General features: G+C 43.6%; 1 protein-coding gene across 1 annotated transcript in view; it reads right to left on the bottom strand.

Moving 5' to 3' along the window:
- Positions 1–19046, bottom strand: part of POLR3B (RNA polymerase III subunit B) — a 103684-nt gene that overhangs the window by 13049 nt on the left and 71589 nt on the right. The window contains exons 23-24 of the mRNA XM_049626230.1: positions 18310–18452; positions 555–658 (exon numbers count right to left, since the gene is read on the bottom strand). Coding sequence (XP_049482187.1) covers positions 555–658; positions 18310–18452 — 247 coding nt within the window. The remainder of the gene's footprint in view (positions 1–554; positions 659–18309; positions 18453–19046) is intronic.

Raw genomic sequence — 19046 nt, 5'->3', positions numbered from 1 at the left:
GCTTCCTGGGGTATAGGAATTCTGTCTGTTTAGCTGTGGCCTACTTTCCCAAACAGCTGTGAAATGGCAGTGAATAGTTACCACTCTCTCACGTGTGACGCTTGGAAAAGCCTGACGCGTGGGATCCAAGTTTATGCCCCCAAAAGCCCCACGAGATCGGCACTGTTCTTTCCCTCAATGTACACATGAGGGAATGAAGCACAGAGAGGCTGAGCAGCTTTCCCAAGCTGCACAGCCGGTAAGTGGTGGAGCCAGGATTGCAAAACAATAACCATGGAAGGGAGATACAGTAAGGTTAACACAAGAGGTTCTTTTTGCTGAGGGGCACGTGCATCCCCCAGAAGACTGCTCTTGAAGGAAGGGCCGGCATGCTTTGCACTCCCTCTCTAGAGGAGGGTAACCTAGCACTGTCAGGAGCTAGGAACCTCTTCATTTGGCAAAAGGGTCAAAGGGCTCTTTCTAAAAATAACTTTCAGGCTCTCACGGCCAACACTCCCTACGAACCCACTCCTGCCTTCTTCCTAAAAAGCAGTACCTCTGAAAAGCGTACTGACCGTCATTCGTGATGGGAAGCCATGTGGGTTCATGATGATGTCCGGACAAATGCCAGAATCACAAAACGGCATGTCTTCCTGAGGGACGATCAAGCCACAAACACCTGGGGGAGAGAAGATCTCATGCCATGTAAAGCACATCAGCAGAAAAGAAGACTGCAGTGCTTAACTGGCAGCTCCCCACCGCTATCTCTACAGCCTTCTGCATGGTCTCCATCAAGAGTCACAAGAGCCATTTCCCACCATCTTGCCAGATGATACAATTTGAAAACGGCCGTCCTCGCAGAGAGCGTCGCAGCCTGTGGACTGGCCTGCTGGCGTGACACCCGCTGGTGCTGTCAGGCTGCTCGCCCAACCTCTCCCGCCACGGAGACCCAAGTGCGACAACTCCGCTGGGCCCCGGCCCCGCCTCCGCCCCTGAAGCTTCAAGTCAACAGCGATTTCGATTTCGCTCCTGGTCAGCTAGTCTGCGATCTGCTACCTCCCACCGCCAAATCACAGGAATCCGACTCCTCCACCAAACACAGAACTACCTGTCTGACAGATGTGTTCACATTTGGTTTTAAAAAACTGTGATAAGGAGGATCCGTGTGAGGCTGACTTGCTAATAGGGCACCCAGAGCACTGGCTGATGGGCTAGTTTTTGCCAGGGCTTCCCTGGCTGAGCCTAAACTGCCCTAAGGAATTTTAATTCCTACCACCTACAACACATTAGGAAAATGATCTTTGATTGAAGCTGTAAAGTTGAACAAGAAAATTAAATGCCAGATTATTCTTGGAAGAAAAGACTGGAATTAGAAACGTAATTCTAAGAATGAAAACAGAACAAAAACCTACCAGTTCTATGCACACTACTGATGGTCTCTTACATTATTTTATTACTCTCTTCATATTATTCCAACCTGTAGGGGATTTTGTTGCTTAATTCCTCTGATTTCATTTTCTTGGTAGGAGGGATGGGGCCTCTTTTAGATTGTTAACCACAACCTACACGATTTGAAATTGGAAAACTAGTGTACAATGGCATTGGGTGGAGAAATAAAGTCCTTTCACACTTACTAAGATAAAATTCCCTTTCCCTTGTATATAAAGTTATCAAGTATGTGCACCTACTGCACAGAAACTGCTCTCCAAGAAATTCTTCATTCCTGTTTGATTTCTACATAATTACTCCAACTATTCTGAAATAAAATTTTTGTGATGTGTCCTAATCACCAAAAGCTAAAGTCTAAAGAAAAAGAAAGCCATGTGCTTTCAGTATTGGTTATTAATATCCCGATTTCCAGCGGCTGCCTACAATATGGTAATTAGGTTCGTGGTATTGAATTCTAGAGCACGTAGGTACCATAATTGGCTTTTTGGTTGAAACTGTACTGTTTATTATAAAGAACGTATGCTTTCCTACATGAAGAACAGGAACAATCATTCAGTTCAGTTTATTTCAAATTCAACTACGAGGTCTTGGAATTTAAATCAAGCAGAGTGTGTGACCCCTTCTTCCTTCCCTTCAAAAATCCATCTTGCCCACACTGAAATTATCTGACAAACCCTTGGGCTACTGGGAAATCTACTCTGAAAGAGATCAAATTGTAAATCTAGGTGCACCGACAACAACATTGTGTAGCAGCGAACAAAATGTTAAAAATGGCAGTTCCTGCAGAGGCCGGTCCTGGGATGTGCTCTGGAGAGAATGTCACTTTGGCTGGTGAGGAGGTGGAGGGTTTGGCTATATCCCTTCAAAACAAAACCAAAGGAAGACCTCGGCACCCTTCAGTAGCAGTTCACAGGGGGGAGCCGGAGTCCACTGCCCCCCCCCCCACCACCCCCGGCAACATGAGGAGGTGGGAGTGAGGGGCAGGAGGTAGAGCAGCTCCGGAGGAAGCAGGGAATACTTACAATGGGGGGGAGGGTGAGGAGAGAGGTGATTTGCATTTTGGTATTTTTAGTTTTAGTTGACACGGTTAATCAAGCCAACTTAACTTAGCTATGAAAACAAAAGCAATGCTCCTTCCCCTGAAATCTGAATCTCTAATAACTTTGCTTGAAACCCGATTAAAATGTAGTACCGGTTTTCCTTTTTGGGAAGTAATTATACCAGCCCCTTTTTGACCCTGCATTTAAAAATACATGTAAGTAACTTTGGGTTTTTTTTTTTTTCCATCCCATTATAGGAACTGCTTTGGCCACATCCAAATCAAGGGCACCTGTAAGCCAAAAATTAAATCTTAGCTAACTTAAAATTACTTTAGGCTCTGAAAACCCTTTTATATGCCAAGATGGTTCCCATAGCAGACAGCCCTGTGTTGTTTGTTTTGTGTGAAAGTGAATGATAAAAGATCCATGAAATCGACACAGAAAGCCAGAACAGCAGAAAGAACTGAGGGCTCTCCATCACTGGGGCTTCTACCCTCTGCTGACTCGCGGAACAATGGAAGCTACACATCCAACTGCAGATCTAACACAGCTGTGCATTTCATTAGATGAAGAGCACTAGTGACACAAGTAAATAATTAACTTATTCTGGTCCGCTGACTGTGCTTATGAGACCAGTCATAGCTGACAGATTTTAATACAAGTTAACACAAAGAAACCATAATGAGCTTAGAAGTTAAAACAAAATATTTAGACAGAATTTGATGATCTTGAATCTCAAATGAGACAGATGATTTTTAAAAGTTTGTATTTTACGGAATTCATTAGGGGCGGGGAGAAGAGAGCTCGCAGGCTTAGAACCAGACTTTTCTTTTTTTTAAAAAGGTACTTCTCAGTTTCAGAATTATTCCAATCCTTCATCAAAGCAAAGGAAGGTTTCTGGTCTTATTTTCAAATGAAACATTAAAACTATTTTCTCTGAGGATGGAGGCATAAAATTTCTCCCAACATTTAGAACTCTTAAGAAGTTGTGGTCACTTTCCCTTAATGCTAGTTTAAAAATGTAAATGATATGCAGTCCGCTCCAGTGTGTTAACACTCCCCTGGATCCTTGAAAAGACGATGGACTACAAATAAACCATATCTAATGGAAGCTGTTGTTGAAACAATTACCGATTCCTACCTTAAATGCTTACACAGCATTTCAGATTTTAAAATAAAATTTCATCCCCTGGCTCACGCTGGTGTCTTAACCCCATTGTTTATAGCACAACCTCCTGGCAGCGAAATGCAAATGCACCAGTTTAACAGGGCCCGGAATGTGTAATGGACTTACAGGGGCCAACTGGGAAGTAGACCCCAGCCTACACTCCAGACCTTTTAGGAGCTGAAAATAGGTAACAGGGAGAGACTAGAACACAATGTCAGAGCACAACGGTTCCACAGATACCCCATCGGTGATGTATTATTCCATCAACATCAATATTAATTTCAAATGTAAAGGTGAAGAAGTTAGGGAGTCTAAACCCACAAGTCTGACCCCCAAGCCACGCAGGAACAGCAAACCTGGGGACCCACTGTCACAGCTGTCTGTGTGCCACCCCCTAAGCACTGGAGGATCTTACGCCAATTTGTTATTTCTATTTCCGTAGCCTTGCAGAACAACATATAAATCATTTTAAGAATAGGTTTGCCCCACGAAAGTTGAGTTAATCCAATGAATCATTATTAGAAAGTATTTCTAATTATAAACAGCAAATGACTTGTTCACAAGTCATTTTTGGCTTCTTTTTTTAAAAACTAGTTTTAGTGTAATGGACCATTCTTAATTCAAATAGAAAAAAATAAAAGATAAAACAAAAGATAAGGAAAAACAAAAGCATTCTAGTACCATGTCAAGACAGGAAAGGGAATAGAACTGGCAGGAGAAAAGTGTAATGACATTTTTAGTTCAAGAGCTGCTTTTTTTTTTTTTTTTTTAATTTTATTTTGAGAGAGAGAGAGAATCACAGACTCCGAACCATCAGCACAGAGCCCAATGTGGGGCTTGAACTCACAAACCATGAGATCGTGGCTTGAGCCGAAATTGAGAATCGGACACTTAACCCACTGAGTGACTCAGGTGCCCTGAGGGCTCTTTTTGATGTGACTTCAGTGTGTTGAGAACAGACTAACAAATCATTTTCTATTTTGTTGATAACCAGGTCTCACTTGAACATCACAGTCTGCTTCACTGTTTTAATTAAAAAAAATATTTTTTGATTTGACAGAGAGGGGGGTGGGCAGCATGTGCATGGAAGTGGGGCTCGATCCCACAACCCTGGCACCACGACCTGAGGCAAAATGAAGAGTCAGACACTCAACTGAGCCACCCAGGTCCCCCTTGCTTTAACTTTTATTAGTAAGTCTACTGTCTCGTGTAAGCACTTTTGGATGATGTAGGCCACTCTGAGGCTGGTATCTTAGGACCCTTCCTTTCCTGAGGGAGGAAAGAGGATCCTGTCCCTCAGTTACCAAGCATATGTTCCGGATGAGGGCTGTGTCAGAGGTGGCAGGAGGGGGCTCAGGACTCAACCCCACCTGACAGGTGTCCTGTACAGATTTCAGTGACTGAATATTGAAAACGAAAACATTTATACAATTCAGCTGGAGACATTCTCATGTTCTAAATGATGCAGAGTACATTGGGCAGTGGGTTTTGCTGAAATAATACTAATCAGAGGTTAAAATGATCTACTTTGACCTTCTGTGCGTACTCACCTCTTAGATAAGCTATTTATTGTGCAGAGTTTAACGCTCTCAGCACTAAGGAGGGGTGAAGTGTTGCTGTGATTTTTCTTTATCTGTCCCAGCGTAAGAAAAGTGTTGGTGTTTTGTAGAGAAGTAATGGTATTACTTGGTATTAATGAGGTTCGCAGACTTGGGGAGGCGGGGAGGAGAGGGTTCCATCCGCAAAGGGCTCACCACCCCCTGGAGTCTCAGATCAAGGCAGAATATCAAGGAATCAGGGGACCTTCCTTTGACTCCCTGAGGTTCAAGCAATACAGTGTTCCTGTGGGAGGGAAAGCACCACTTTCTGGTGAGCCTTGGTTGTTTGGTCTTTGTAATGGGAACAATTAGCACCTATCTCATGAGGCAATTGTGTTAGAAGACCAGATGAACTAATGTCTGAGAGGTACTTTAAGGTCCTTAGAGAAAGGCAGCATCTAAACACAAGGAATTATTATTATATAAGAAACCTAATTACTCTCAGCAGGAAGCAAACTAGCAAAGCAGAGGAGACCAGCCTAATGAATAGAAGAAGCAGTAGCTGTGGCACTAACTGGATGAAGGGGCCGAAAAGGAGCTCACTCGGCTGGGCTGTTGAGATCATCTGACATCATCAGGATGGTGTCCCCTACCAACTTTACAACTCACAGGCCCCGGGCTGCAGACTTCCAGAGCGAAATGGTTTACTAAGTGACGAAAGGGGGGGTGAGCAGCGGGGATGCTTTCCAGTTTGACCATTTGTATCAAGTAAAACGCGTTTTTGCTTTGAATAAACTCATCTCGATAAGCCTTTGTATAGTCAGAAATGTGAATCTTTAAATCGAAACATAAAGGCTAACACAGGTGGTTCCTCCTTTCTTCCTTCCCTCCTTTCCAGTTACTGAATTGACCTTCTTTTATTTTTCACACCACCACCTTAAATAATCCCCAGGGGGAGGGGAGGAGACAAAAACTGTTGAATCATATTAGCTTTGTTTTGCCGTTGAATCACTTCCAGATCTATCACATCTCCTGCCATATCCCAGTTGACATAATTTTAATTTGGCTCTTCCTTACATCTTAACAGATAAATAATGCATAAGAAAACTTGATTAGCTTTCTTATTAAAACATCACTCTAAATGAGAGGAGGCGCTAGAAGACAATACAGTTTTTACACGGCTTTCCCATGAGCAGTTGAATGGTTTGATGTGATAAATTTGCATAGTCTGAAGCACACAAAGGGCTGATTAATTGAAACCCTTACAATGCTTCTGGAAGCAGCTATTGTAAAACAATAACCATAGGAACTTTACAAAATACACACAGCTCAATGTGTCAAGAGCTTAATAAAATGTGTTGAGGCTACACTATTTGGAAACAGAATTGGAGATTTTTATTCTGGGCCATAAAACACTAAACACCCTAATTTCAAAGCTTTAGTTGGATATTTACTGAAAGGTCAGAGGGTTACTAGCTAGCGACCCAAGACCAAAATTTGTTCTTAAGAAAGTAAATGAAATAAAATCTTCTTACAATTAAGGGGTCCATGTGGATAAAATAATCCTGATTTCTAGCATTAAACTAAGAGTTCCCAGAATTTGTTTTCAGACCAAAATTCTGAAGGGTCACTTGGCATCCTACACCTTGTTCTGGGGCTCACACTGTTAGCTCCTTCGGCCTCCTTCTCCCCTCCCACTTAGAATCTTTCATTCAGGCAGGATCAAGCAAAGTAGGGAGCCAAAGACATCCAGACTTTGAAGCTTCAGTCTGGCAGAGAGGATTTTAGGCGGCCTCAAGTGCTACATGTGTACAAGGTACTATTATTATTATTTTCAATCAGAGTGTTTTCATTCTCTCGGTATTAGAAAACAGAATCCAGAAAAAGGAAATAAATTAAGACCCGGAAAAAGCAAAGTTTTTAACCAAAGCTTGTTTAACCAACGAACTTTCCTCTCAGCTTTTCTGCCACTCAAGAATTGACATGTTCTTACTTCCCACAGCCTCTTTCTCCCAACCGTACAAGGATTCTGTGATGTGTTGGGAAGTCAGGGTAGTTTTTTTTTTCTTCTAATACACACTCAACCAAAATCTTAATACGTTAATTCAGCAAGTTGATGAGTAACTTTTATTAACGCAAAATAGAGAAGCGAGTGGCTTTGTAACAGAACTGCTGCTGACAGGCGAGGGTCACAGAGGACTCTTGCAAACCATTTTATCTGTAAATATGTGATCCTTATGAACCAAAGATACTCTGAACCAGTCCATGAAAACACTGTATTTTGATAAGACTATACTTCTATTTTAAAACAAAGGTTGGCTTTGCTCTGTTTAAACTGGCTGTCTGAGGATTTAGGGGGAGATTCCGAGGAGCGCAGGCCATTATCTCAGATTTGCAGTTATTAAAAAGCTTCTGTTTGCCAGGACAAACACTCTTGCTCAAATACAGTTTTTCCTCTCCTCAGGAATACTATTTGGTATTGCTGCCCAATTCTGTGATCTACAGGACCTTTGTTGGAGGTGCTAATCCTTTTTCACATGAGAGACTGAGAAATGTTCTTTCAGGGAAGTGATATATTGCTTCCCCCCCCCCCCCCACATCAAAGGAGTCCACTTTTCCTCCCTCGTTGTGAATGGCAGCAAAAGTAGGAGGAAATCTGGAAATATAATAATTTGGTTTGCCTGTACACTGCAAGGATACTCAACTTGGGAACTCCCTAGGCTAACATAATTTCTGTTAATTTTTTTTTTAGAAAGGGGGAAATCTGCTTGCCCTTTTTTTTAAAAAAATTTTTAAATGTTTATTTTTGAGAGAGAGAGAGACAGACAGACAGACGGACAGCAACAGCACATGAGCAGGGGAGGGGCAGAGAGAAAGGGAGACACAGAATCTGAAGCAGGCTCCAGGCTGTGAGCTGTCAGCACAGAGCCCGATGCAGGGCTCGAACCCATGAACCACGAGATCAAGACCGAAGCTGAAGTCAGACACTCAACCGAGCCACCCAGGTGCCCGTGTCCTTCTAATAAATGCAGTAACCATCAGAAAACACAAAGCTCAAGATAAAAATGTCTGCCTTGGATGAGTTCCCTTCATATAGAACTTATACATACCAAAGTTCAAGAGACTTAAATACGTAATTTTGATTTTAATAAAAACTCTTGTTTTAAACATGACTCCAATCACATTATATGTGAACGTCTTTTTCTATCTTCAACTCTACTGATGAAGACTATGATGAGAAAACATAAAGAACATTCCAGAACCACGTTCTACTCTCTTTTGCCCCATGCAGCATCACTCTGCCAAGTCCTTCTAAGGCATCTACAAATCTAGAATACTTGGGAAAGAGAACAAAACTTCAGGGTTTTAAAACTTCTCCCCAACTGAGATGAAAACAGACTAAATAAAACTGTCCTTCTTTTGTAAACAAGTACAACAAATTCGTATTTTGCAATTTTAGTAAAGAAAGCACTGCTCTAGAGCTTCTTGATTCAAGACCCAGCTCTTGGGGGGGGGGGGTGGCGGGGAGGGGGCGTTGACTCAGTGGCATTTAGTGAGGAGACATATAACAGGCTTCCCAAAGACCCAAAGGAAGGCTGTACTTCATTAACATTCTTTGAATTTCTCCCTAGAAGACTATTGGAATTCCCTTATCTAAAGAGTGTGCTGTGAGCGAATCCTGCCTCCTCTGCCTTCGTGAAATACTTCTCCTTCCCCACATGTGGCTCTCGGCTTAGTACTCCTCCACTCCGGAGGTCACAGAAGGCAACACTGTTTGCTGAGGCTGTCGCATTTCTAACAGCTCCGGCTCCAACACTCTGATTCTTCGTGGGCCTTCTCGTATCAGCTACCTCACTGTCTGCTTATCGCACGGCACTGGTGCGGATTCCCAACTGACTACTCGGTGCGGACACTCCTGCCGCAGCTCACTGCCCGCTCTGTCCTCTTCAATCTTCTCCGTGAGCTCGGTTACAACACACAGCATGCTACTACGGTACAGCCTCCACCACACATTTGTTTCATTTAGCTACTTATTACCCCACCACCTTAAAACTGATCAGGCTGGAGCAGGATAGACACTCAGGTTCTGTGAAACTAGATTTTGAAGGCTCCTCTAATTGTCAGAGAGGAAATTATGGGAAGCAACAGGGGTAGAAATACGATCGACACACTACATGTATACTGAAAGAATCCTTGCTAAAATAACAACAGCTCTGTAAAAGTTAACTACTAACAAAGGACAAAAATCAGGCCATGTGCAGGGTTACATTTTGCTCTCTGAACACCAAAGATAACAAATACAATGCTCTAAATGCAGGAGGAAAACAGAAATGGGCATAAAGGTACATTAAATCAAATGATCTTTACATTTTCTCATACAGAATACACATGTCAGCTTCCTTCCTACAAAGGAAAAGATACAATTTCCAAACGATCCTGCCTGAAAATAGTGAAAAGAAGCCCAGCTAACACTGCTCTTACTCTGGCATGTGTCTGGGCCAAAAGGCAAACAAATCAATGCAGGGATCATGGTGCGACACATGTCCTGAAGATTCACATACTACTGAACCTCCATCAGCTCCTTTCATGACAATGACAGACGACCACAGCTGAGGCTGTGGACTGCCTTCTCCATCCTGTTCATGACGTCTCACTCGCCAACATCCAGCTGTTCTAGACCTCCTGCTGTTCCTCCCTGGACCCCACACTAAGGGCTGGGTCGTATGGCTCCTCACAGACGCCACCAGCTGTGCCTGCTGCACGTGAATGTTCCAAACCAGCCCACTGTCCTCACTGTCCCTCGGCTTCCCTCTTTGCTGGCTCTGCCACAGCTAGCCAGAGGAATCAGGAGAATGCTCAAAGTTGAGGGCTCAATACTTCCTTTCATATCTGCTCAAATTCTTGATAGAATTTTAACCAAGGCCATGAGAGCCTGGCCAGAGGACTGATTAAAGAAGGAAATGGGGACAGTGTTTTATAATGAGTTGATCCTGGATAGGAAGGGATTCCTGAAAAATACAGCTTTACGCTAGGAGTATGTCTTAAGATGGGGGTTTGGCAGACATTTCTGGAATAAAGTATGTGGGGACAGTATTTACTCCAAACTGGTGGTAGAGGCAAGCCCTGTAAAACTGCTTATCCAAGAATGGGAGTTTTGAGAAAATGACCACCTTAAGGAGGAGATACACAAAAGCTGTAAGAAATATTAGATTTCAGTTTCAAGAAAAGGTTGTCTCTCCCAAGGGGGGATTCCTAGAGACTATGGCAACCTTGGGAGCAGAGTGGTAGTGGGATATCAAGAGACAGGAGCCACCTTTAACCAGCTTTAACAGAATGGGAAATGTACTCAGATCAAAAACCCGGATTCAAATCCTGGCTCTGCCAGCACTGAGCGGAAGTAGGCAAACTACTCGCCTGAGTCTCCACGTTCTGGTTCTATAGAGTAGAAGTAACAACATGAACTAGATCTGTAAAGGTTAAAGGGGGGGAATGAAAATGCTTACAAATTATTAATAGGCAGAAGATAAAAAGTGCTATAAATTTACATGCAAATGCCTCCCAAATTTTATCTCTTGCCTTAACCTATCCCAAGTACCCACCTACCATCTTCACTTAGAGTCTCCTAAACATTTCAGACCTGAAGCCCAAACTCTCAACCCCCGCCTAACTCTGAACACCTCGTCCCTAGTCTTCCTTGCTTGGTAAACGTCAGCAGTTGCGCAGACCTCATCCTCTCCCTCAGTTTCTGCCCTTCCTCCCCCAAAACCTTGGCCACCAGCAAGTCCTGCTGGCTGGACCTTCGGAGCACACCCGGAGTCTACCACTTCCCTCTGTCCGGTGCTCCTCCTGAGCACACACAGCCATCCTCTCTGCCTGGACCACCGACCACCTGCTTCCCTCCTCCCCCTCCTCAATCTGCTCTCCATGGGAATCCAAGGTGACCTCTAGGACTGGCAGTTAGATCTCCTCATGCCTCTCTTCTGCTCACCACCCAACAGCCCAACCGGCTCCCGGTCCACGGTCCACGTGGAACAAGTTCCTGTGGGGCGTGCCCCCCCCCCCCCCCCCCGCCCCGTGCTTCCTCCTCCTCAAGCTTCACTGGCCAGAACAGTCTTCATTCTGTCTCCTGAAGGTACTGAGCTCGCTCATGCCTCAGGGCTTTTGGACTACAGTTAATAACCCAGGCAAAAGATAAGCTATGCTCAGATAATTAAGAGTTGAGAGAATGCAATTAGTATCCCCTCTAACGACTGTCACATTTATGCCATAATTCTGAGTGTGTGAGCTTTGAACATTTTTAAGTCAGTTTTCAATCTTCGGAATGATTAAAACAGCCAATCAAAACAAGAAGCTCTGGACACCAGATACAAGGTTGGTGCTCTAAATATCCTTCTCACTGGGTGTTAAAATAAGTTAGACACAATTTTTACTTCTGTTCTAAGGTACATGTGCTGCCGAAGCGAGCCCTTAACTTCAGTTCTGTCAAGTGCAGGGAAGAAAACCGAGGACACCAGGCACTCCTGTGTTGAGCTTTCTCAGGTAACAGACGCAGGGGTTTCCAGTCAACATGGCAGCTGGGACACATCTGTTTATCTCCACGTCCTCTCTAAACCTAATATGAAAGTTGACAAAAATTAAGGTCCAGCCCTTTAAGAAAAACAACAGGCAAGAGATAAGAATTCTGTTGTGAGAACTGACGAGTGAAGAGCAGTAAATGGTGAACACAAGGAGCAAGGTAAACCCAAGTGCCTGCAGAAGAGTGTGGAGCGGAGAACTGGCTCAGCCCTCACCCCCACTCCTTGGAAGGCTCTGGAAACAGAGACACAAAGTACTGTGAAGAGCGGGAGGAGGTGTGAGGCTCAGTCACCGCACCCGGCAACAATTCCAGTGGGTGCTGGAATTTAAAAGGTGCCTCAACTGACCCCTCCTCACTGTTTCCCCATCATCACGCTTTCCCCACTCACCACCAACCCCGCCTGTGCTACTGTAATAGCATTCGGCTGGTACCACGCCTTCCCTTGTCCCCTACAGCTTTGTGTTTTCATCACTGGAGCCAGAGTAAGTCAGATCATAGTTCTCATCTGCTCAGACTCCTCCAGCAGCTGTCCACGTTGCTCGGAGGAAAAGCCAAAGTTCACGCCATGGCTTTGACTGCTCTGGGCTCACTACTAGTTCTGCTCCAGCCATACCGGCCTCTAGCCTCAGGCCTTCCTCTTGCCTACAACGCTCTTTGGCCAGGGAGGGTGTGCTCCCTTCCTTTCCCACTCCCATCTTTTCAATAAGGTGCAGCACCCCAGCCATTCTACCTAAAATTTCAACTCTTAACCACATGCCTTCCCCCCACATGCTTCCTATTGTCCCCTTTTGTTTTATCTCCACACGTATCCTTACCTCTCTTGCCCACAAGAATGGAAGCCCCACAAGGTTGCAATTTTGTCTTTTGTTCACTTCTTGTTACCAGGGCTTAGAATAGCACCACTTAGAAGATACTTAATAAATACTTGTAAAAATAAATGTCTATATAAGACATCATCAGCTCTTTACTTTCTTCTTTAATTTTTGAGAGAGAGAGAGAGAGAGAGAGAGAGAGAGAGAGAGAGAGAGAAAGCAGGGAAGGGGCAGAGAGAGAGGGAGACACAGAATCCAAAGCAGACTCCAGGCTGTGAGCATCAGCACAGAGCTCGAGGCGGAGCTTGAACCCACGAACTGTGAGAACATGACCTGAGCCAAAGTCAGATGCTTAACCTACTGAGTCACCCAGGCGCCCCTGACTTTTTATTCCCTACCCTGAATAGCCAGAAACCACAATTCTCCCCCAACCCTTCCTTAAGAATTGAACCACAATGACCTGACACCCCAGGGCAGCAAGCACAGCAGATGGTAGGGTAAGGTACCAGCCTGATACAGAGGAATTAAATCAAAGTCTGTGCACTAAAGAGTGGGTCCCAGCCCCCTGCCCCTACCTGGCTCCCTGAAGGGCAGCTGATGGTCTTAAGTACTGTCGCGACCCTCATTCCCAGCTCCAACCTTCTAGCAAAAGTTAGAAAGATCCTAATAGAAACTGGCACCGGCAATAATCATGGCTCACTGCCTGATTCCCCTATAGTGATGTCCACCAGTCAACAAATTCTATTCCTGGGCCATAAAGCTTCCAATTGCTTTTTAGGGTTCATGGACATTTCGGGTATTAGAGAAAATTTCCCAACAACAAATGAGAAGGGGGAAGAAACCCCTCAAGGAGTACAGACAATTAGGAACAGAACACAGTTGAAAAGGAAAACAAACAACTAAAACTAAAAATGAATATAATACTAAAAATATATACTTATGGCTATAAGAAAGACTATAAATTAATATTTTTGATTAGAAATTAAAATACAATAGGTTTTAAAAAATCTGGAAAATTGGGGTGCCTGGGTGGTTTAGTCAGTTGGGCATCTGACTTTGGCTCAGATCGTGATCTGACAGTTCGTAGGTTCCAGCCCCATGTCGGGCTCTGTGCTGACAGCTCAGAGACTGGAGTCTGCTTTGGATTCTGTGTCTCCCTCTCTCTCTCTGCCTCTCCCCTGCTCACGCTCTGTCTCTCAAAAATAAACAAACATGAAAAAAAATATGGAAAATAAAGTCAATCAAATCCTAGAAAGAAAAACAAGAGAAGGAAATGGACAATGAGAGTACAAGGAAAATGATGAAGGGAGATTATCAACAAAATAAGAAAATATCTGAAAATTGAAGGAACTTGAACTTCCAGAATAAGAAGGTACCTGACTTCCTAGGACAAGGAATGAAAATTTTAGAATTCCAAGAACAGAAGATAGTAAAAACTTCGGGGGAAGGGGATGGGAGGAAGGGGAAGACAGAGAGAAACAGCACACTTGTGCACGCACGCGCACACACACACACAGATCAGGAAGAATAATGTAACATGGAATCTAGATAATAATACAGCAATGTTGTCAGGATCCTTAGAGAAAAGAATTTTTCAATCGAGAATTCTATAACCAACCAGGGTATAAATCAGCTAGGAGGATAGAACATGTTCAGATATACATGATCTTACAAAAGTTACTTCTTGCCATCCTTTCTCAGCAATTTAATGAACAGACTATTCCACTGTGGTGGGGGCAGGTGGTGGTGGGATGACATGGGATGAGCCAAGAAACAGGGGGCTCAGATGGGAATTTCACAAATGACTGCCACTAGAGTGTGTTATGGACTGTGTCCCCCATGCCTAGATCACCCAGGATACCTCAGAATGTGATCCTGTTTAGAGACAGGGTCTTTACAGAGGTAATTAAGGCTAAATAAGGTCATGGGGTGGACCCTCATCCAATATGGCTGGTGTCCTTTTAAGAAGAGAGAGAGACATGAGGAGGTAGTTGCACAGAGAAAAGGCCGTGTGAGGACACAGGACAAAGTGGCCACCTGCAAGCCACGGAAAGGGGTCTCAGGAGAAACCAAACGTGCCAATACACTGACCTTGGACTTCAGCTTCCAGAACTGTGAGGCAATACATTTTCTGTTGTGTAAGTCCTTGGTCTGTGATATGGGATTAAAGCAAACCAGCACAGAGTGCTTCCTACCCTTTCTTGAAAACATTTCTGGGGCACAGAAGATGAGGCTGCTCGCGGCCCTGAGCCAGGTTCTGCCCAGAACTCCTGTGACCTGTAGCGATCAGTTCTTAAGACACTGGCTAGGAAGCTGGGGCTCAGAGGAAAACCACCACAGATTGGAGCAGGAAGAATGGGGGTGCTACAGAGAAGGTCTTCTGGGGAGAAAAATGGTCCTAACAGACAACTGATCGTGTGGAAAATTGTGTTGAGAGACTATTGATGGTATAGAAAAATGGAAACAGAAATCAGAAAATCAAGCAAAATAGAAAAATATTGTTAATTTCTGAAAAAATAAAGTTAGACCATAAAGAAAATGCCCTCAACTACTTGGTTTGTGGGTGAACAACATTTATATAGTTGTAATAATACAATTGAAATAAGTAACCTAACATTACGATAAACCTGTGCAGGGAATGGAGGTGAGGAGTGAGAAGGAAAGACAGCCAAGTTCCAGCTCCTCCTATCCATCGTAACAGAAAATCAATGGGTAATAGCAAACATGGATGAATAACATAAATAGCTGTTTAAAAATGTTATTTCGAGGAGCGCCTGGGTGGCTCAGTCGGTTAAGCATCCAATTTCAGCTCAGGTCATGATCTCATGATTCGTGGGTTCAAGCCCCGTACTGGGGCCGGATCGGGATTCTCTCTCTCTCTCTCTCTCTGTGCCACCCCCACTCTCTCTCTCTCAAAATAAATAAATAAAAAATATTTAAAAATATGATTTCAAAATAGAAGAATAAAAATGAGAAGAAATCTCTTCTGGGAAGCAGAATTGGAGAAAAGGCAGGGACAGATGTTTTTCAGTTCAAAACCCCCTTTTTTGTACTATTTGATCTTTTAAACCACGTGCATTTATTACTTGATTAAAAAACTACACTTAAAAGAAACAAAAATTATGTTAAGCGTTCTACATCATTCCCTCCACTACTCTCTTAAGGCTTAAACTACCTATGTTTTGTTTGTCCATTTCCCCCCAATCTTTTCAATAAATCTGATGAAGCTGTAAGACAAGGGAATATCAAGGGAATCTAGGCTAATCAGAAGGTTTTCATCCTTGGATTAAAAGCCATCTGGAAGAGAATACTAGCAAGATAAACTCCTCACTGCAAGTGAAAGGTCACCTAACCCCAGGAGGGCTTCTTCCCATTTCATAGAGATGTACAAGTCAAGCCCCAGTAAGGTTCAACCGATCTCCAAAATCTGCAGTTTCACATCACTTCAGGCTGGAAACCACTTCTGTCAATGAACATTATCCCTATCATATCATTAGTTTGAAACAATGTTACAGCAGAAAGACTCACTGCCATTACTTGCACCTGTAGAGGTCTGTATTTATAGGAGCTTACTAATCAAGTGTGTTTCTCATTTTCAAAAGTACTGCTTTGTCTATACTATACACACACATACTCACATACTGTGTATAGATTAAAAACTGAGTAAAATCAATCCATCAAGAGTGCAGAATCTGTCCCTTTTCATTTCCCTATTTCAGTTCATTCACATATTTAACCATTACCACACATCTATCAGGTACCCTCCATGAGAGTGGCTCTATCAGGCTTTATAAGAATTTAAGAATGTGATCCCTGTCCTCAAGAAGTTTAGTGGAGTTAGAACACAGTGGATAATCACGGAAATGTTTGCCAGCCTTCCTCTCTTTGCACAACACTCTGGTGGAATAAAACATGAGGATTTGGGATATTTGAAGTTTGTAAACTGATTCAGAAAATGGAGACCTTCTCTTACAGTGTGCATTCTTATAAAGTGTCCAGTGCCAATATTTTATAAGAAGAGTTTCAAGCTTTGTCCCAGTCCAGGGAACAGGTCAAGAAAAATAGAGGCTATAAATAAGATTATGGTTACCCCAGAATGACTTAGTAGTGTATCTCAGCAATTGCCTAGACCAAGAGAGAGGGAGAAATAGTTTCAATACAGAGAAGTTGATTTTCACTGCTGATTACTGGAAAACACTAGAATCTCAAGAAGTGTTTACAAACACTCAAAAGGTATTAAGAGTTAGCATTTTAGGGAACTGTATGAATTAGAAGTGTCAAATTCACATGGATAAAATCTTTTTTTTTTTTTTTAAACAAAATACGGACAGCCTAAAACAATCTCGTGTCTGTCAACTAAAAAACAGTGTTAGTCTGGAAACGTTTCACTGATGGAAGGAATGACAACTATGGATGGATTTATTTGAGTAAATGAATTGTAATATTTTATATACTTGTGTGGCAAGCAAATAAAAGTTGAGATCAGCGAGAATATGCCGTTATCTTTAAGCCCATCAGTTAAAACCATGAGGACATGGCACTAGGAATTTAGGAGTAAAGAGGAGACACAAAGCTGGAGAGCAGAATGCAAAAGAGCCAATGTCAGTGGTCACTGCCGTCTCTTCCTGAGCACCCACCGTGTGCCAGGCACTATGCCAAGTGCTTAACGCTCAGGACAGCAGGGATGTCAGTCACGAGCACGGACTCCGGAGCCAGACTGCCAGGGTTCGAAAACCAACTCCGCCACCAACTGGGGACATTGGGCAAGCTACTCAGGTCACTGTGCCTCTGTTTCCTCATCTACAAAAACAGCAGCGACCTCTCAGGACTGTGTGAGAGAGAAGCCAGCGAGTCGGTGTGTGTGAAGTGCTGAGAACACTGCCGGGCACACAGTTAGTGCCACAAAAGTGTTAGCTGCTGCTGCTGCTGCTGTTCTTCAACTAGTTAAGTGGCAGACGCGGCCCAAATTCGACCCCCAGGGCAAACGTTCCCCTTTGAACCGCCAAGGGTATGCGGGTATGCGTACCTAAGAGGGAGCCTACAGAAAGCAAGTTCATCAGTAGTGACACAGTGCTCTGTTTCTTGAAGATACGAAAACAAGACACCGCCGAGCCACAACCGCGTGAAGACTCAGCAGTAACCTCCCAGGAAGAGCAGGGCTCACCAGCGGGACCACATGGAGAAACATATCTAGGCGAGGGGCCACGTGCAGCAGATGGGGAGGGCGCCGCGCTGGGATCCGGACACCCGCGTTCTAATTCAGCTCCACAGCCCCCCAGCTGGGAACCTCACACAGGCTGCTCACCATTAAACACAGGCGCAGACCATTCTGAGCGGTCTGCTCGTGCTGACGCCCTACGGTACTAGGACCCGACAGACAGCGGAACACATACACACCTTCCACAAAAAAGAGGTGCTGCTATTTATTTTCTGAACGTCTACCTGTATCTTAGGAGGTACGTCGTCTAGAGTGTATTCATAATTATAATTTTGGGTGGAGCAGCTGCAAAAAAATGAAATAAATGGCAAAGAGAAGCAACCTTATGGTACATTTTTCAATGCTATTAAAAGTAAAAACAGCAAAGTCTAAGAAATAAAACCAGCATAAATCTGGCTAACAATGTAATGATTTTTCCAACACACTGTATATTTTTTTTAACAGGGGAAAGTTACACATTTCTTATATACGTGGTTAACAAATACTATTTTCAGTTTTGTAAACAAATCGAGGAGTGACACAATTTACCTTTTTGCCCGTGGCGGCTGCTGAACTTGTCTCCAATCTCCGGACGCCTCGTCTGCCTCAGGAGCATTTTGATCAGAAAAGCATCTTCAGCATTTGAAGAGATCATCACTTTTTCGATATATGAATCCGTAGCCCCTTTGTAGCTAATATTAACAGCAAGTCACTAAAACAGAGTTTTCAAACTGCCCTTTGTGAACCTATCACCCACAGGCCGTATTTTACTTAAGATCAACCACAGAATGTTTTGACCCTGCCATTTTGGACTCTGAAACGTGCCTTTCATTTTTCAACATTAAGTCCAAAGGTTACCGTTTCCCTTTTCCAGTCTTTGTCTGAGATGGCTAACCTTTAGGAAACACTGTGAGAGGCAGGCGTAAGGCAACTTAACCCACACCGCACACACCATTCCCACGCTACTCCCTCATGGCAGACAAAGAAACAGGATGCTTGGCAGCCTGGAAGGATCGCAGAGCCCTGAGGAAGGTTTCGTTTTCTTTTCAAGATAAGAAATATGGGAGCACACTTTCTAGCCTGTGGGGAAGGAATCGACAGAAAGCTGGCTGAAGACATGGAAGGACAGAAGAGAAAATGAGAGTCAGGTCCCTAAAAGACTAGATTAAATGCAGAACCCAGGAGGAGGGGACGCGAGTTCTGAAGAAAAAAGATCTCCTCCTCCAGGACAGGATGAAAACCAGCTAGCATAAACACCTTTCTCACCCTGAAACAGCTTTTTGTTT

Source organism: Panthera uncia, chromosome B4 (assembly GCF_023721935.1).
Source record: "Panthera uncia isolate 11264 chromosome B4, Puncia_PCG_1.0, whole genome shotgun sequence".
In the NCBI taxonomy this organism is placed as follows: Eukaryota; Metazoa; Chordata; class Mammalia; order Carnivora; family Felidae; genus Panthera; species Panthera uncia.
Note: the sequence above shows the minus strand (reverse complement) of the source record. Positions and strands in the feature narration are given on the sequence as shown.